This window comes from Carcharhinus amblyrhynchos, chromosome 6, assembly GCF_965287045.1.
Source record: "Carcharhinus amblyrhynchos chromosome 6, sCarAmb.v2.hapA, whole genome shotgun sequence".
NCBI classification, from domain to species: domain Eukaryota; kingdom Metazoa; phylum Chordata; class Chondrichthyes; order Carcharhiniformes; family Carcharhinidae; genus Carcharhinus; species Carcharhinus amblyrhynchos.
In genome coordinates, this window is record NC_137329.1 from 30,148,588 (window position 1) to 30,169,044 (window position 20,457).

General features: G+C 41.2%; 1 protein-coding gene across 7 annotated transcripts in view; it reads left to right on the forward strand.

Annotated features, from left to right (window-relative positions):
- Positions 1-20,457, forward strand: part of plekha7b (pleckstrin homology domain containing, family A member 7b) — a 462,229-nt gene that overhangs the window by 313,395 nt on the left and 128,377 nt on the right. For all 7 annotated transcript variants that reach the window (XM_080190136.1, XM_080190135.1, XM_080190138.1 and 4 more), the window contains 3 exons: positions 6,029-6,133; positions 17,132-17,204; positions 20,170-20,270. In XM_080190136.1, the coding sequence (XP_080046262.1) occupies positions 6,029-6,133; positions 17,132-17,204; positions 20,170-20,270 (279 nt within the window). The remainder of the gene's footprint in view (positions 1-6,028; positions 6,134-17,131; positions 17,205-20,169; positions 20,271-20,457) is intronic.

The following is a 20,457-nucleotide window of genomic DNA, read 5'->3' on the forward strand; positions in this document are numbered from 1 at the left end:
ATAGCAATTGTAGGATTAAAATGTATGTGATTCTTCCGGGCAGCACTTGTGTTACCTCAGAACTATAAATAATGAGTGCTGCCGACAAGGGGAGAAATTTTGTCATGCGTCATCTTAATATGATGAGTGACATTTCAATGTAGCAGAAAAAAAATGAAGATATAAAGCCCATCGTTTCATGCTTACTTTTCCGACCTCTATTAACCCAGCCTCTCCCAAGAATGGAAATCGTTGATTTACAAGAAATTGCCAATTTATAGAAATTTCGTTCAATAATTTGTGCTACAATTGAATCCGATTTGCCTATTTATTATTATGTTCTCAAGTGAATACCTGAACAATGCAAAGTGACGGATAAAAGATTTAATACAGTTCTATCTCAGCAGTGAAACATTTCAATTGTGTTACAACTCTTAGATTACCCATTATGCAGCACCATAAGATGCCTACTGATAGTTTAAAATGTAGGGCTGAATTTACCAACACCTGTAATGAACATTATTATAATACAAATATTTTAACATGTAGAATCATACAGTGCAGAAAGAGGCTATTTGGCCCATCAAGCTTGCACCAACAACAATTCTACCCTTCCTATACCCTTTACCCCACTAATCCCCTCGACACCAAGAGACAATTTAGCATGGCTAATCAACCTAACCCGCACATCTCTGGACTGTGCTTCACCCTCTCTCCACTTGCATTGTCTGTACTTTTAAGACTTGATTACTTGTAAAGACTCTCATTCCAACCATTATCTTGAAAATTGAATTAGTGTCTATATATTGCTCTGTTTGTGAACACAACTCCTCACTCACCTGAAGAAGGAACGACATTCCAAAAGCTTGTGCACCAAATAAACCTGTTGGACTTTAACCTGGTGTTGTGAGACTTCTTACTGTGCTTACTCCAGTCCAACGTTGGCATCTCTATATCTGTAGGAGGAAACCCACGCAGATACCGGAGAACATGCAAGCTCCACACACAGTTGCCCAAGGCTGGAGTTGAACCCAGGTCCCTGGCATTAAGAAAGCAGTGTTAACCATTATGCCACCGTGCCCTCCATGTTTTTCCATATTTATCAGTACATAAGTTTAAACTTTTTCTTTTTCTTGAGTGTTAATTGTAATGTATGAAAGTGAAATTAAATTGTTTCTTTATAATTTTGTGGAAATGCAACATGTATGTACTGCACTTCCTCCCAGACATTGGCCCACACTGGAGTTCCTGGTGGGTGGCTGCCCCTTCTCACATGCTCCTAGTTTCTACTATCCTTTTCTCATGAAGCTACCTCCTGCTTGACTGACTCATTCTCGTCAGCATTCAGTGTACACTGGATATACACTTGCAGCAGAGAGCACGGAATAATTGGAAAGCTGACTGATTTTCCTCTCCTGGTTCAAGATCACTGAAATAAACAGTAACACTTTGCTGCCAACCAGGCTGAGGTCAGTTATCTTTGGAGAGATAAGGAGTCAAGCCTGGCATTTTCCTGATTTGTGTACTCAGTATCACACCACCAGGTGCCCAGTTACTAGTTATTGGGGAGGAGATGAGTGACCATTTTGCTTTCATATTTGAAGAACGAAGAGCAAAGCTGGAGGTTGAGCAGGTAGCAAAAAAAGGAATCCTTAAATCTTTTAGAAACATGAAAGTGAAAAGATAATTTTTAAAAACGGTGGGCTCATTAGGGACAAAAAAGAAAATAATTTGCAGCAGGCATGACTGAGGTACTGAATGAGTACTTTGCATCTGTATTTACAAAAGAAGTTAATTTTGAAGTGACACAGTGCGGGTGGGGCAGTGTATGGGTGGGTGATGAATAAAGATAAAAACAGATAGAGAAGGTACTAAATAGATCACTTCAAGTTAACAAGGCACTTGGTCCATAGAATCCCTACAGTGCAGAAGGAGACCATTCGGCCCGTCGATCCTACACCAACCACAATCCCACCCAGGTCCTATTCCTGTAACCCCACATCTTTACCCTGCTATTTAGCATGGCTAATCAACTTAATCTGCACATCTTTGGACTGTGGGAGGAAACTGAAGCACCTGGAGAAAACCCATGCAGATGTGGGGAGAACGTGCAAACTCCACGCAGACAGTCACTCGAGGCTAGACTCCCTGGTGCTGTGAGGCAGCAGTGCTAACCGTATCACCCAAATGGATAGATCCTAGGCTGCTGATCGAGGGAAGCCAGCATGGAGATCATTGAAGCTCTCTTTTTCCGTTGCCTTTCATTTCTCTTATACTACAGTGGTGTCAAAGGTTTGAGAAATTAACGATGTTAATGTATCTGCTCAAGTAAAGAGGAGAATGATGAACCTGACATTGGACAGATTGGTCTGTAATTATGGGAAAACTATTGGAATCACTGTCAACGCAAAATTGATTTCCATTCGGAAGAAGCATGCGTTGATAAGGGTCAACCAGATTTGCTGAAGGGAAATAATTTCTGTCACGTATTTGCCAATATCTCCTTTGCCTTGGCCTCTCCCTGTTCCTCTCTTCTTGCCCATTTTCTCAGTTCCCTTTCCAACTGTGTGATTCTTTATGTTTCTGCCTTCAATTTGTAGAGGGTCACTTAGACTCAAAACGTTAACCCTGTTTCTCTCCACAGATGCTGCCAGACATGCTGAGTTTATCCAGCATTTTCTGTTTTTAGTTCATAGCTGACTAAACTGATTTACTTCATTTAAAACATCAGAGTGGTGGCTCTAAATATTGAGAGTATGGACTTTAAAAACGCCTTCTGAAAGTACCTTATAACAAATTTCTTCAGAAGGAAGACACACAGTATTCAAGGCTGTTTATATATAAATGAGTGAGATTTGGGTATGGGGAATGTAATTTCAAAATTATGGAAATTATTTTAAGAGCAGCAGACTTCTGTCAACATTACTCTCTTTGAATTTGTCTTTTCAAGTATTTGGCTAGCACATTGGTATTCTATTGCGATCTAACTTACTGATCATAAATGATTGTTAAAATAGTTTGTATAATGTTTAACACAAATATTTTAAAAGCACAGCTTCATGGAATGTGAATCCCATACAAAATGACTTGGAATAGTTTTGATCAGTTATTAGTTGCTTGGGACATGCTGCAGCAATTTAGCAGAAGGTTAATGATCAAGATTCTGGAGGCCACCACTGACCAGAAAGTGAACTGGACTAGCCATATAAATATTGTGGCAACCAGAGATGTCAGAAGGAAGGAATTCTACAGTGAGTAATTCACCTCCTGACTCCCCAAAGCTTGTCCACAATCCACAAACACAAGTCAGATGCATTTCTCTCCACTTGCCTGGGTGGTGCAGCTCCAACAACATTCAAGAAGCTCGATACCATCCAGAGCAAAGTAGCCCATAGATTGAAACCAAATCAAAAACATTCACTCCCTCCATCATTGACACACAGTAGTAGCAGGGTGTCCCATGTGTGAAATGCACTGCAGGAATTCACCAAGACTCCTTAAACAGCACATTCAAAACCCACTCGTTATTTAGAAGGGCAAGGGCAGCAGACACATGGGAACACTTAAACGTTCCCCTCCAAGTCACTCATCATCATGACTTGGAAACATAGCGCTGTTCCTTCACTGTAGCTAGATAAAAATTCGGGAACACCTTCCCTCAGAGCACTGTGGGTATATCTACGTCTTATGGACTGCAGCGGTTTGAGAAGGCAGCTCACTACTGCCTTCGAGGGTAATAGGGGATGGGCAATAAGCGCTGGTCTAGCCAGCGAAGTCCACATCCCTTGAATGAGTCCACAAGTGGCTTGTGTAAGAAAGCAAAACTTAACTGCAAAGACTTTTCTAAGGTTGCGGAATGACTCATTTTGTTGGAGCACAGTAGATTAATCTCTGCTCAATTTTTAAGTATCTTGGAAAGTTCTTACCATTAATACATGACATCAAAATGAAAATCTGATCTATAATTGCCCCTTCCCAAGAATTATTTTTTCTAATATGTGGAATATGATGGGATATACCCCAGAATACTGAAAGAGGCAAATGAGGAAATTGCTGGGCCCTTGAGAGAAATATTTGTATCCTCACTGGCTACAGGGGAGATACACACAGTAAGAAGTCTCACAACACCAGGTTAAAGTCCAACAGGTTTATTTGGTAGCAAAAGGAGCGGTCCCAGAGGATTAGAAAATAGCCAAGGTTGTTCCTTTGTTGAAGAAGAGTGGCAAGAATAATCCAGGTAATTATAGGCCAGTAAGCCTTACATCAGAAGGGAAATTATTGGAGAGGATTTTTCAAGACAGGATTTATTCCCACTTGGAAATAAGTGGCCGTATTAGTGAGAGGCAAAATGGTTTTGTGAAGGGGAGGTCGTGCCTCACAAACTTGATCGAGTTTTCCGAGGAAATGACAAAGATGATTGATAAGGGTAGGACAGTGGATGTTGTCTACATGGACTTCAGTAAGGCCTTTGACAAGGTCCCTCATGGCAGACTAGCGCAGAAGGTGAAGTCACATGGGATCAGAGGTGAGTTGGAAAGGTGGATACAAAACTGGCTTGGTCAAAGAAGACCGAGGATAGCAGTAGAAGGGTGTGCTTCTGAATGAAGGGCTGTGACAAGTGGTGTTCCTGACGGATCAGTGCTGGGATCTTTGCTGTTTGTAATATATATAAATGATATGGAAGAAAATATGACTGGATTGATGAGTAAGTTTGTGGACAACATAAAGGTTGGTGGATTTGCGGATAGTGATGAGGACAGCAGAGGATGCAGCAGGATATGGATCAGTTGGAGACTTGGGCGGAGAGATGGCAGATGGAGTTTAATCTGGACAAATGTGAGGTAATGCATTTTGGAATGCCTAATACAGATAGGAAATATACAGTAAGTGGCAGAACCCTTAAGAGTATTGATAGGCAAAGGGATCTGGGTGTACAGGTATACAAGTCCAACAAGATCGCACCCAAAACACCGGCAACCATCATCTTTGGCCACTGTGTGACCACCCAGCCTACGACTGCACACTCAGCCCATGTGGCAGTGCAGGTGGAGAAGGTAGTCAAGAAGGCATACGGCATGCTTGCCTTCATTGGCCAAGGTATTGAGTTTAAAAATTGGTAAGTCACGTTGAAAAAAGTTAGTTAGGCCACACTTAGAATATAGTGTTCAATTCTGGTTTCCACATTATCGGAAGGATGCGGAGGCTTTGGAGAGGGTACAGAAAAGATTTACCAGAACGTTGCCCAGTATGGAGGGCATTAGCTACGAGGAGAGGTTGGAGAAACTTGATTTGTTCTCACTGGAGTGACAGAGGTTGAGGAACGACCTGATAGAAGTCTACAAGGTTATGAGAGGTATGGACAGAGTGGATAGTCGAAGCTTTTTCCAAGAATGGAAGAGTCAATTACTAGGGGGCATAGGTTTAAGGTGCGAGGGGCAAGGTTTAAAGGAGATGTATGGGGCAGATTTTTTACACAGAGTAGTGGCTGCCTGGAACTCGATGCTGGGGGAGGTAGTGGAAGCGTATACAGTAATGACTTTTTAAGAGGCGTCTTAACAATTACATCAATAGGATGGGAATAGAGGGATATGGTCCCCAGAAGGGTAGGGGGTTTTAGTTAAGTCAGGCAGCATGGTCAGTGGAGGCTTGGTGGGCTGAAGAGCCTGTTCCTGTGCTGTAATTTGCTTTGTTCTTTGAATATGCTTGCTATCTTTTTCATGATAGTGTTCACATACTTGCAAATATTACATTAGTTAGCTGGGGGTAAAAAAGCTGATGTACCTGTTGTATCACTCCATGGTGGTTTAGTCAGTGAACCATATCTTGTGGATCAAATAATTTAAAGCTACTTTTTTTTTAAAGCAGTATTTTCACAGCAGTGTCGTTCAATTAACCACAAGTTTCTGCAGCATATTATCCATTTGTAGTAATCACAGATCTCTGCCTTTTTACAGAGCTGAATATAATGTAATATTTGCTACTTAAAAGACTGATTTACTAATGAACTGTCTTTTGTAACCTTAATGCAAGTATTTTTATTTCTAATCAGATTTCAAAATCAAGTGGCAAAGTCTACAGCTTCGGAAAGAGGGAGCAGTCGAGTAGAAGGAACCCAAATGCACCAGTTGTGGTGAGAGGATGGCTTTACAAACAGGTAAAAAAAACATAGAAAATAGATGCAGGTGTAGGCCTTTTGGCCCTTTGAGCCTGCACCACCACTCAATTTGATCATTCATGTTCAGTATCCCATCCCCATTTTCTTTCCATACCCGTTGACCCCTTTAGCCACAAGAGCCACATTCAGCTCCCTCTTAAACATATCTAATGAACTGCCCCCCACAGTTTCCTGTGGTAGAGAATTCTACAGGTTCTTCCTCATCTCAGTCCTGAATGGCTTACCCCTTATTCTTAGACTGTGACTCCTAGTTCTGCACTTTCCCAACATTGGGAACATTGTTCCCACATCTTGCCTGTCCAGCCCCGTCATGATTTTATATGTTTCTGTGAGATCCCTTCTCATTCTTCTAAATTCCAGTAAGTAGAAACCCAGTTGATCCAGTCTCTCCATCTGTCATTCCTGACATTCCAGAAATCAATCTGATGAATCTTTGGCCTTGGAGGGAGTGCAGAGGAGGTTTACTAGGCTGATACCGGAGTTGAGGGGGTTGAGCTATGAGGAGAGGCTGAATAAACTAGGCTTGTACTTGTTAGAGTTTAGAAGAATGAGGGGAGATCTCATTGAGACGTATAAGATGATGAATGGGATGGATAGGATAGAGGTGGAGAGACTCTTCCCGCTCAAAGGACAGTAGGACTAGGGGGCACAGCCTCAAGATAAAGGGGGGGCGGTTTAGAACGGAGTTGAGGAGGAACTTCTTCACTCAAAGGGTGGTGAATCTCTGGAATTCTCTGCCCGTTGAAGTGGTGGAGGCTGCCTCGCTAAATATTTTTAAGACGCAGGAGTAGATGGCCTACTCCTGCTCCTATTTCTTATGTTCTTATGTTCCCTCAATAGCAAGAGGTACACATGTGGATGCTTATTACAATAACTACTGGTAATTCTTCAACAATAAATGACATGGAACACACAGTGACTGACTTAAATAGAAAAGCTATATCCAATCTGTCTGATTTTCTTGTCCCCAAGGAAACGCATGTTTGATTAACTGTGCAGTGCCCTGAGCACAGAGATGTTTACGGTGGCCTGGTAATCAAAATTAAAATTCCAATTAACAGATCTCGATGGGAAAGGAAGAAAAGACCAGTTTTTTTTTAAATAAACTCTTGAGGTATTTGAGTAACCAAATACAGCCATAGTAAAATAGCCCAAGGTGCTTCTCAGGAATATTATAAAGCAATTTTTGACTCCACAAGTTTAGGTCTGAAGGTGGCAAGGGAGGTGGTGAAGGGAATTTTGTGCTTAGCATTTAGGCAGCTGAAGATTGTGCCACCCGTAGTGAAGCAATTAAAAGGGGGGTGTTCAAGGGTCCAGAATTAGAGGAACGTAGATACTTTGGAGAATGGAGGCATTGGAGAAAATTGCAGAGATAATGGGTGGGATTATCTGGCTGTGTTAGTCTCAAAATTGAAGAATCCCATCTGAGGTCAACAGAAAATTCTGGCCAAGGTCTGCAAAGTCGTGGCGGGATTTTAAACTAAAGATGCAAATGTTAAAACCAAAGCATTGCTTAACCCGGAGCCAATGTAAATCCAAGTTCAGGGGGCTGCGTGAAAATGATTGCTGTCTCTCCAACAAAGTTTGACTGGTGGATAGAGCAGCACTGCGGGCCTGATTCTGGCCCATTTGCTCTTTTTTTGGACCTGCCTGAATTAGATCCACTTCTCTGTTCTTCCTTCATAGCCCTGCAAAATGTTCCTCTTTAAGTGTGCGTCTATTTGTATAAGAAGTTCGTTCTGAATGGTACTGTTGAATTTGTTTACACGTTCCTTCCATGTAGTGGATTCCAGACCATAAGCAACTTTCCACATAAAAAAGATTCTCATCGTTTCTCCTCTTGGTTCTTTTCTCAATTATATTAAAATTGGATTTCTCTGATGGAAATGATTTCTCCTCTTGAAAAATGATTTTCTCTCTACCACTCTGAATTAAAGCCTAGATTCTGTTCTCAAATTGTTGAAGTGGGGCTTGAAACCATAGCCTTTTGACTCACAAATAAGAGTGATACTCGTAAGCCAAGTCTGAATGATGGTAATTCACATACTTGCCTGTCGAGATGTGCAATGTCTTGATTGTGCAATCTAGTGCTTGTAAAAGACGATGATTTGGCATCTAATCATCCTTCGCCTGCTATTGCAAAGAAAGGGTAAGTGTGTAACTGCAAATTAGCACATTGCAGCATAGATTGAAGTCAGTAATGACAAAGTCAAAGTCTCACTTTGGGTCATTTTGATACATTTGTCATTTTGGGTAAACTTTAATTTTAAGTGCATGCCACAAAATGACATTTTATAAATCCCAATAAACCTTTCTAATGTCACATTGCACATTGGAAGGTAGGCACCAATTGGCATTTAAGGCAAAAGAAAAGTTAAAAATTAGTTGAGAAATAATTTTTTGATCAATTCATCATAGTTAACAGGTTTATACTTGTTTACTGAATTGGGTAGTATTGAATGAACAGATGGGAACTGGTGTGATGGTGCTCGAATTATGGTGCTGATGTGTCTGTATCGTTGGAAGTCAATTGGGAAGGAGGAAAATCTCATTTTGGCAGAACATCCTTTAGCTAAGGATTGCTGCTGACACTTCAACTCAGTGAAGCTGAGTGAGGAAAGATCCATGTTCACATGCGATTAACCAGTGTGTCAGATGGTGCAGTGCAGTAGAACTAAAACTATCATTTCACAAGAATGTTATGGCCTCCAGCCTGCTTAGAGACTAAACAAATGTAACGACCTGAAGTGATAGGCTTTTAACAGAATAATGGAAAATTATTGGGTATTTTTTCCCGAGGTTAGTATCTCTTCAATTGATTTTTGCTGCTACACTCAACATAGCTGGGTTGATTGGGTGGGTTGTATGGGGATGGAGGGGGTAGGGGGAGTGAAGATGGAGTTACTTAGGTACTGAACCAGTGATTGCCAATACAATCTGCCTAACTGTAAGGTGCAACATAACTAATGATATTTAGTTCAGCTCTTCATTATTCTCTGTCAGGAGTAATTGTGTTACAAAGAACTCAAACAAATAAAAGCTGAAACCACTTGAAGTCCCCATTAATATTGATCTGTGCTAGTTTTAGGTTCCGTTTCTCTTTGTCTAACTGTTGTGCTTTTTTAGAAACCTAATCTGAGGCCTGCATTTTACAGATTTCTATTTTATGAAGATTAAGTCTGCATTGGGGCAACACGGTGGCACAGTGATTAGCAGTGTTGCCTCACAGTGCCAGGGACCTGGGTTCAATTCCAGTCTCGGGGGACTGTCTGTGTGGAGTCTGCATGTTGTCCTCGTGTCTGCGCATGTTTCTTCCGAGTGCTCTGGTTTCCTCCCACAGGATTAGATTGATTGGCCATGGTAAATTGCCCCTTAGTGTCGGGGGGCTTGGCAGGGTAAATACATGGAGTTACGGGGATTGAGTTGGGGTGGATTGTTGTTGGTGCAGGCTTGATGAATCAACTGGCCTCCTTCTGTACTGTATGGATTCTATGATTGTTGTTTGCAAGATTTTATTGAGACTCCTGTTTTTAGCAATAGCTATTTTAAGGATGGATTTGATTGAAGGATTAGGCATGCCTATTGTGTTAATGATGGCGCATTTACCTCCAAGACTCATGGGGCTGTTATACCACACTGTTTGCTTTACACAAGCTCTAGTACAACTGCAACGCAATCAGTGCAGTTTCCTCTGTGGGTCCTCAGTGAAACTAGTTTGGTTGGAATCCATGTGAGATGGTCAGGTCTATATTATTTCATATGGCAAAGCTCATTTTAAATAGGCATTGATTGGTTCTACATTGAGTGTTCCTTCAGACAATTGAGAGCATAAATATTCTCCAGAATTGAAGATGTCGCTGGGGGACTTCATCGAAATGTGATGAAGAAAACTCATCCTTATTTCTACCTTAGGCTTTACAAAGCCTAGGAAGGGCCATGCTCAATATTATAATTGGCTGACAAAAAGTTCCATTTGTGTGGGTGAAGAGCAGGTGCAGAGAGAGGGTTTGATCATAACATTTTGTACGTATCAATGGAATAGATGGGTCCATGTAATGGGTAAAGCCTACCTGAAAAAATGTGTTTTATTTTTGATTTATTATTGTCACATGTATTAGCATACAGTGAAAAGTACTGCATCTTGCATGCTATACAAGCAAAGCATACCATTTATAGAGAAGGAAAGGAGAGAGTGCAGAGTGTAGGGCTACAGTTATAGCTCGGATGTAGAGAAAGATCCATTTAATACAAGGTAGGTCCATTCAAAAGTCTGATGGCAGCAAGGAAGAAGCTGTTCTTCAGTCAGTTGGTACGTGTCTTCAGACTTTTTCTCCCTGATGGAAGAAGGTGGAAGAGATTATGTCCGGGGTGCATGGGGCATTAATTATGCCGGCTGCTTTTTCGAGGCAGTGGGAAGTGCAGAGTCAATGGATGGGGGGGCTCGTTTGAGTAATGAATGTTCTGACCCTTTGTAGTTTTTTTCCGGTCTTGGACAGAGCAGAAGCCATACCAAGCTGTGATACCACCAGAAAGAATGTTTTCTATGGTGCAATTATTGAAGCATGCTGCTATTAAAATGGGTTACAGATCTCTGGAACTTACTGGTTATTTTATGCTGTTTTGCTGTACGCATGCAGCATCTAACCCTTGGTCTTCCCATTATTTTTAAGAATTTGCTGGATTTGTGTGTTAAGTGTCCATTACAATCATGACAGAAAGTTTGGCTTCATAGTATTAATGCCCTTTTAATGAAGAGATTTAATATTAATAATTAATGTAAATTAATCTCTCCAACCCAGAGGGGGAGAGTGTTTGGGGGGGTGGTGGGGAGAGAAGTAAACTGTTGTGTCTCATTCCTGCAAGTAGTAAATTATTGTTAGAGATTTAAAATGGCAAATTAAAAAACAAATCCCCTAATTTCTCTTCTAATTTTTATTCATCTAATTTTTGTATCTCATTTGATTAATTCACTCTCTTCCATCATTCCTCTGTTATATTTTTCTCAATTGTTGTATCTTTTTAATCTTTAGTATTATGGCAGAATTTTACTGCTGGTCCCACTATTCACTACAGTCTCAAATGTGGAATTGCCCCCACCACTTCCAGGAGGTTACTGCCCCCCCCAAAAAAAGTGCAACCTATAGGGTGCAGCAAAATGTCTCACTAACACCCAACAGCGAGAGTTGCCCCACTCCAGCAAGATCTTGCCTGATATGCAATGTCATGTTGGACCAAAATTTACTGTCAGCTTGAACAAATGATATTTTCCATTCACTAAACTTGTCCTTGCCCATTTACTTTCCATGAGCTTCCATACAGCAGGATTTTTTTAAGTAGGATTTCAAGTGGTGCAGCATATGGAACAGGGTAAGCAACTGTGCATAATCCTTGAAGATCAGATTGAAGCATTGTAAATGTGCAGCTTGGAGTCTGAATCAGAAAATGCAAGTTAGAATTAATGAACAACAGATCTGTTACAGAAAGCAAAATGGAGGAAAAGAAGGATTGGATTAAGAGATGGGGGGAAAAAAAAGAGACAAAGACGAGGTTTAAAAAAACGTTTTCAAAATCCCCTGCCATAATTACAAGGATGCAAGTGAGTCACAGTTTTTACTTGTATTCATTTGTGGGACATGGGCGTCGCTGGCTGGCCAGCATTTATTGCCCATCCCTAGTTGCCTGAAGGCAGTTGAGAGTCAACCACATTTCTGTGTCTCTAGAGTCACGTGTAGGCCAGACCAGGTAAGGACGGCAGGTTTCCTTCCCTAAAGGACGTTAGTGAAGCAGATGGGTTTTTTTTGTGAAAGGTAGCTTTCAGTGTTAGATTGTTCAGCAATAATGCTGTTTAAGAAGGGTACTTAGATTTAAATGGACAAGCCCTGACCTTGTGTTGGGTTTTGTAGCTATCTACCATATGCATACAGGTGTTTGAACTGTGACCCAGGAAGCAAGGTTCCGTCTTTGCAAAGTTATCGGCAGAACAACGCATCTCAAACAACAAATTTCTTTATCTTTATGTTTAATTACACACTCCTGACTATAGTTGATGGGTGATTTATGAATAAATAATGGCAAGTGCCATCAGCCTCACTGTTATTTTAACAGTAAATTCTGGCCCAATTGAAAATATCTGGAACTGATTTGGTCTCATCCAGTTTCTAAGTGGAAATCTTTGGCTGCTTGTTATTTGTGCTTTTAAAATTGCTGAATGTATGCAGAACAAGGTTCTGTTTTTGATTTAGTATTCTTCACCTAGGCTAAATTCTGTGCAGTGTAGATGTAGCTCACAGCCCCTATTATTCGTTTTAGTGCTTGAAGCAAATAAATGCCGTATTGAGCAAGATTGAGATTCCTACCATCTAACAGCAGCACCGACACATTGAAGTTCACATGGGGAGAATGAACAATAGCTTGGATAGAAAAGATTGGTGCTGTAAATTAAGTGTATAATTTACCTGTTGGGACATTATTTTTAACACTTGTGCAAAATGTATACAGCACTAATCACTAATCGTGGTGTGATTGCGCCATTATTTAGTGCCAGCTAAATTGCATCAGTCATTGCTGCAAAAAGATATTTATTTCCTCTGAACAGATGATGGGATACCATCAATTTGCTTGTGTCGTAAAACTTGTAATTTATATCCACTGCATTGCAACCTCTGAAACCATTCAGGGGCTGATAAATCAGTAGGAATATTATGCATATATCTCAAAAAACACATTTATACAGCAAACTGCATGTAGGACGGCAGTTCTATAATTGCTGTGATGAAGCCATAAAATATTGGAAAAACATGGCATGCAAAATAAAGGATTTTGATTCTCTTCTTTTGCTGTTATGTTTTAACAAATTTATTAACACATTTATTTATTGTTATTTAACACTTTTGGGTCCTGTCGTGTCACCTACCTTCCTTTTACAGTCTGGCCAAGAGTGTACTTTTTTCCATCCTTTATAGAGATGCTAATAGAACATTACAACGCAGTACAGGCCCTTTGGCCCTCGATGTTGTGCCGACCTGTGAAACCAATCTAAAGCCCATCTAACATACACTATTCCAACATCATCCATATGTTTATCCAATGACCATTTAAATGCCCTTAATGTTGGTGAATCCAAACTGTTGCAGTAGGGGCATTCCATGCCCTTACTACCTGAGTAAAGAACCTACCTCTGACATCTGTCCAATATCGATCACCCCTCAATTTAAAGCTTTGCCCCCTCGTGCTAGCCATCTCCATCTGAGGAAGAATGTTCTCACTGTCCACCCTATCTAATCCTTTGATTATCTTCTATGCCTCTATTAAGTCACCTCTTAACCTTCCCTGTTATGAAAACAGCCTCAAGTCCCTCAGCCTTTCCCCATAAGACCTTCCCACCATACCAGGCAACATCCTGGTAAAACTCCACCGCACCCTTTCTAATGCTTCCTCATCCTTCCTATAATGCGGCAACCAGAACTGTACACAATGCTCCAAATGCGGCTGCAACATGACCTCATGGCTCCTAAACTCAATCCCTCTACCAATAAAGGCTAACACACCATACGCCTTCCTTACAGCCCTATCAGCCTGGGTGCCAACTTTCAGGGATCTATGCACATAGACACCGAGGTCTCTCTGCTCAACTATCCTACCAAATAATTTATCATTAGCCCAGTCCTCTATTCCTGTTACTCCTTCCAAAGCGAATCACTTCAGACTTTTCCGCATTAAACTCCATTTGCTACATCTCAGCCCAGCTCTTCAGCTTATCTATGTTCCTCTGTAACCTGCACTGTCCACAACTCCACCAACTTCAGTGTCATCCGCAAACTTACTAACCCATCCTCCTACGCCCTTATCCAGGTCATTTATAAAATTGACAAACAGCAGTGGCCCCAAAACAGATCTTTGCGGTACGCCACTAGTAACTGAACTCCAGGATGAACGTTTCTCATCAACCGCCACCCTCTGTCTTCTTGCAGCTAGCCAATTTCTAATTCAAACTGCTAAATCACCCTCAATCCCATGCCTCCGTATCTTCTGCAATAGCTTACCATGGGAACCTTATCAAACGCTTTACTAAAATCCCTGTATACCTTATCAACTGCTTTACTCTCATTCACCTCTTTGGTCACCTTCTCAAAGAACTCAATAAGGTCTGTGAGGTACGACCACAAAATTCACAAAACCATGCTGACTATCCCTAATCAGATTATTCTTTTCCAGTTGATTATAAATCCTATCTCTTGTAATACTTTACAAAACTTTGCCCCCAACAGAAGTAAGGCTCACCGGTCTATAATTACCAGGGTTGTCTCTACTCCCCTTCTTGAACAAGCGGACAACATTTGTATCCTCCAGTCTTCTAACACTATTCCTGTAGACAATAACGACCTAAAGATCAAAGCCAAAGGCTCTGCAATCTCCTCCCAAGCCTCCCAGAGAATCCTAGGATAAATCCCATCTGGCCCAGGGGACTTGCCTATTTTCATGCTTTTCAGAATTGCTAACATCTACTCCTTATGAACCTCAATCCCATCTAGTCTAGTAGCCTATATCTCAGTATTCTCCTCGACAACATTGACTTTTTCCTGTGTGAATACTGACAAAAAGTATTCATTTAGCACCTCTCCTATCTCTTCAGACTCCATGCACACCTTCCCACTACTGTCCTTGATTGGCCCTAATCTTACACTAGTCGTTCTTTTATTCCTGACATAGCTACAGAAAGCTTTAAGGTTTTCCTTGATCCTACCTGACATGGACTTCTCATGTCCCCTCCTGGCTCTTCCTAGCTCTCTCTTAGGTCCTTCCTGGCTAACTTGTAACTCTCAACTGCCCTAACTGAGCTTTCACGTCTCATCTTGACATAAGTCTCCTCCTTCCTCTTCACAAGAGATTCAATTTCTTTAGTAAACCACGGTTCCCTCACTTGACCACTTCCTCCCTGCCTGACAGGTACATACTAATCAAGGACACACAGTAGCTGTTCCTTGAACAAGCTCCACATTTCAATTGTGCCCATCCCCTGCAGTTTCCTTCCACATCCTATGCATTCTAAATCTCGCCTAATCGCATCATAATTTCCTTTCCCCCAGCTGTAACTCTTGCCCTGCAGTATATACCTATCCCTTCCCATCACTAATGTAAACATAACCAAATTACGGTTACTGTCACCAAAGTGTTCACCTACCTCCAAATCTAACACCTGGCCTGGTTCATTACCCAGCATAAAATCCAATGTGGTCTCGCCTCGCCTCTTGTTGATCTATCCACATACTGTGTCAGGAAACCCTCCTACACACATTGGACAAAAACTGACCCATCTATAGTACTCGAACTTTTCCAGTCAATATTTGTAAAGTTAACATCCCCCATAACAACTACTCTGTTACTTTCACTTCTATCCAGAATCATCTTTGCAATCCTTCTCTCTACATCTCTGGAACTTTTCGGAGGCCTTTTGGGAAGGGATAGGTATACAGCACAGGGCAAGAGTTATAGCTGGGGAAAAGGAAATTATGATGCAATTAGGCGAGATTTAGAATGCAAAGGATGTGGAAGGAAACTGCAGGGGCTGGGCACAGTTGAAACGTGGAGCTTGTTCATGGAACAGCTACTGTGTGTCCTTGATAAGTATGTACCCGTCAGGCAGGGAGGAAGTGGTCGAGCGAGGGAACCGTGGTTTACTAAAGAAATTGAATGTCTTGTGATGAGGAAGAAGGAGACTTATGTCAAGATGAGACGTGAAAGCTCAGTTAGGGCAGTTGAGAGTTACAAGTTAGCCAGGAAGGACCTAAGAGAGAGCTAAGAAGAGACAGGAGGGGATATGAGAAGTCTTTGGCAGGTAGGATCAAGGAAAACCTTAAAGTTTTCTGTAGGTATGTCAGGAATAAAAGAATGACTAGTGTAAGATTAGGGCCAATCAAGGACAGTAGTGGGAGGTTGTGCATAGAGATAGGAGAGGCGCTAAATGAATATTTTTCGTCAGTATTCACACAGGAAAAAGAGGCCTATAAAAAAACTCCCCAACAAGGTGACCTTTCCTATTTCTAACCTCAGCCCAGACTACCTCAGTAGACGAATCCTCCTCGAACGTCCTTTCTGCCACTGTAATACTGTCCCTGACTAACAATGCCACACTTCCCCCTCTTTTTTTACCACCCTCCCTGATCTTACTGAAACATCTAAACCCGGGACCTGCAACAACCATTCCTGCCCCTGCTCAATCCATGTCTCTGAAATGGCCACATTGCAGTCCCAGGTATCAACCCATGCTGCAAGTTCACTCACCTTATTCCGGATGCTCCTGGTGTTGAAGTAGACACACCTCAAACCACCTTCCTGCCTGCCAGTACACTCCTGCGACCTTGAAACCTCATTCATAACCTCACCACTCTCAACCTCCTGTATGCTGGAGCTACAATTCAGGTTCCCATCCCCCTGCTGAATTAGTTTAAACCCTTCTGAAGAACATTAGCAAAACCCCCCCCCCCCCCCCCCCCCCCCTGATATTGGTACCCCTCAGGTTCAGGTGTAGACCATCCCGCTTGTAGAGGTCCCACCTACCCCAGAATGACCCCCAATTATCCAAGTATCTCAATCCCTCTCTTCTGCACCATCCCTGTAGCCACATGTTCAACTGTTCTCTCTCCCTATTCCTCTCCTCATTGGCAACTTGCATGGGTAACAAACCAGAGATGGACCTGTTGTTTGTTTCCTGTATCTTCTTTCGTATTTCAGATCTTCGTCCCCATGACTTTGGAAGCCTTGTTTAAAGTTTGTTCATTTATTTGTCACAAGTAGGCGTACATCAACACTGCAGTGAAGTTACTGTGAAAATCGACACCCCCCCCACCCCCACAAAGTTACATCTTGCTTAACTACCAGCTGCTGTTACCTCTGATGTATTGCAGGGATATCAGTATTTTTGTTGTGTTAATTGAAGCTGCTCTAACTTGAAGGATGACTGTTGCTTTGTTTTTGTAGGACAGTTCTGGAATGAGGCTGTGGAAACGCCGGTGGTTTGCACTCTCTGAATACTGCCTCTTCTATTACAAAGGTGAGTAGTGGAATGGTGCTTACAGGTTTACAGAAGCCAAACACTGACTTTTATTGAAATAAAGGGCTAGATTTTTGTTAACAAGACAGGAAGTTCCCTGACTCAGCTGACTTGTAGTTTTCATTCCTGGAAGGGAGTGCTGTAAATGAGTCAGGCTTGCTACCTTGGGAAGGCATTCACAGCTGGCCACAGAGATGAGTAAGTGCCGGGTGGGTTGGTTTTAAGGCCCACCTCATTTCTCTAAGATTCTTGGCCCAGTCTTACAAAAGGTTATTAGCCCTCTAACCCCCTTCCATCCCAATTTTCTCCGATAGCCACCCACTCGGTGCCATTTTGAGCAGACACTAGGAACCATATGGCTCTGACAAAGGATCATTGAGGCTCAAAACATTGGCTCTATTCTCTCCCCACGGATGTTGTCAGACTTGCTGAGATTTTATAGCATTTTTTTTGTTGGAACTATATGGAGATGGAAAATAAAGAAAGCTTCTAATAGAGCTCTCACTTGTACATGCTCAGTACTAAAAAAAACTCTAATTCATGAAACACATTAAAAATTTTTAACTCCACCCACCAAGTGATCAATCTGTTATAAAAATAAATATATTTTGATTTCGTATCCTCATCAAAAATGGCTAATCCTGTTAATAGCTTGTTAAAACTGTTGATCAAAATGTGAACTTGGCCCTCTACTGAGATAATGATTTTTGATCTTTTGAAACTCAGCCTAGCATTCATGATAGGCTTGGCTGTAATAACAACCCTTGGGAAATGTCAATGATGAAGTCTACTGAAACTTTAGGAATAGATGTTTGTGTTTTTCTAAGCTACATCAGATGGCCTGTCAATTAATGCATTCCAGTTTTTTTCTACTCCAATGGACATCTACAGTCTAAGTGCCCTTTTGTTTTTAAGAGGCTGCAATTTAAAAAAACTTTAGATCATGACACAAACAGAATTTATCCACTCTTACATCTCCTCCATAAAGTCATGACTCTTGCACTGCGGTTTAAGTCCCCTAACGTAGTTAAAATCGTTAAGCTGAGAGCTATTTTCAAATTGCCCAACAGATTAGTGTTGTTTGCTTGTGTAGTTCACACCCTGCCCTTTTCCCTTTCCAACTCAGCAAATATTTGGCCAAAAGTGTTCCTTGATGTAATTGCTGTCAAATTGCAACAGTGATAGTGCAATGGTGATTTAGAATCTTTAATTTTCTATCAATGCCAGTAGATTATAAGCATGGAACCTCGTCAATATTATAATAACTCACAAATTTAATGTGTTTATATTCTCCTATTGACTTGTGTTTTGTAGTTTGGAGGGAAAAAATAATAGTAAGAAGTCTCACAACACGATGTTAAAGTCCAATAGGTTTATTTGGTAGTAAACACCATTAGCTTTTGGAGTGCTGCTGCTTCGTCAGGTGAGTGGAGAGTTCTGATCACAAATAGGGCATATAAAGGCACAAACAGTTTACAGAATACTGATTAGAATGCGAGTCTTTCTAAAGACTCCCTACTCACCTGACAGAGGAGCAGTGCTCCAAAAGCTGGTGGCATTTACTACCAAATAAACCTGTTGGACTTTAATCTGATGTTGTGAGACTTCTTACTGTGTTTATCCCAGTCCAACACCGGCATCTCCACACCGGGGAAAAAATAAGCCAGGGCAATTACTTTGGTCACTATTTGGTAGCCACCTCTCTTAGCATTTGTGGTCAGGTAGGTGTCAAGTGTCTGCAAGTTACGTTTGCATGTGAAATTTTGGCGTTCTGCAGGAGCATATGGAGCAATATTCTAGAGTAGATGCAGAGAAACAGAAGATAGAAAATCAGAGAGAAGAGCAGATACTACAAATTAATTCAGCAATTTGCTTTATGTGAGTGTTGACTATATTGAGTGCTGATTCTGTCCCTGATAAACAGGCTTTCTAAACTAATGACTTTGGTACATCTTCTGTATCATTGCTTTGCTAATGTTTAATTCATGTGAATGATTTGATTAGTGGATAATACACCAATGGTATCAAATAATGGTAATTTTTAATTAGAATGGAAAGACTGTTACAAATCTGATATTGTTAAGTGCTTAATATAACATTTTCGTAAATGATCATCGATTTTATCGCTGAAAGTCTATTCTGACTCTGCCTTGAGTGCTATTTGAATATGCATCGCAAAACTTTTCAATGTTCCAGTGGAATGGGGAAGAAATATTTCATTTGAGAGAGAAAGTCAGCCAGAGTTTTTTCTTCACATAGAAATCCTTCCATACACAAGGGGACCATTTGGCCTTTCGAGTCTGCACCAACAACAATCCCACCCAAGCCTATTGCTATAACCCTATGTGTTTACCCTGCTAGTCCCCCTGATACAAAGGGGTAATTTAGCAATCAACCTAGTCTGCACATCTTTGGACTGTGGGAGAAAACCGGAGAACCTGGAGGAAACCCACACAGACATGGGGAAAATGTGCAAATTCCACACACAGTCACCCGAAGCAGGAATTGAATTTGGGTCCCCGGCACCGTGAGGCAGCAGTGCCGACATCTGTGCCACCATACAGCACCCTTCTTTCTTCTGACTGATATCAAATATCAACTGTTGCAAAGTGCTTTTGTCTGTATGGTTATGAGTCATAGAATATGTTTTGCTGCCCCCCATGTTTGAATGGCACATCTACCTTCATTGTCAACTCAAGCGTAGGTAAGGTATGGGATGGTTATTGGGCCCATGCAATCAAACTTTGGTACGATTCACTAACCTCAGTGTGTGAGGAGTTAATTAAGGGGAACTGGAGAAGAATCAATTTCTATGCTATGATGGGAATCTGTCTCGAAATGTAAGTGTGCTCTTGTGTTTTGATGGAGTTGTTGAAAAGTTTTCACCCTGTGAACGTAATAAAGTCTAATCATGTGAAGTAAATGAAAGAACTGAACACTTTGTAATTTGTTTTGTTTTACACAGATAGCAGAGAGGAGACAGTGTTGGGCAGCATTCCTTTGCCTAGTTATGTAATCACACCAGTTGATCCTGAAGATCACATAAGTCGCAAATATACTTTCAAGGTACAATTCTGCAATACATTTAGCACATAGAGAGATTTTATTGGTCAAGTTTGGTAAAAGGTATTAGTCACAGCTTTATTTAGAAATGTAAAAGTAGATTTGAAAAATCTTTTATCTAATGTGCCTACTGTGGTATAGATGGATTGATGTCCAAAATGAGCTCCAAGTGATGCAGAAATTGAGAGCC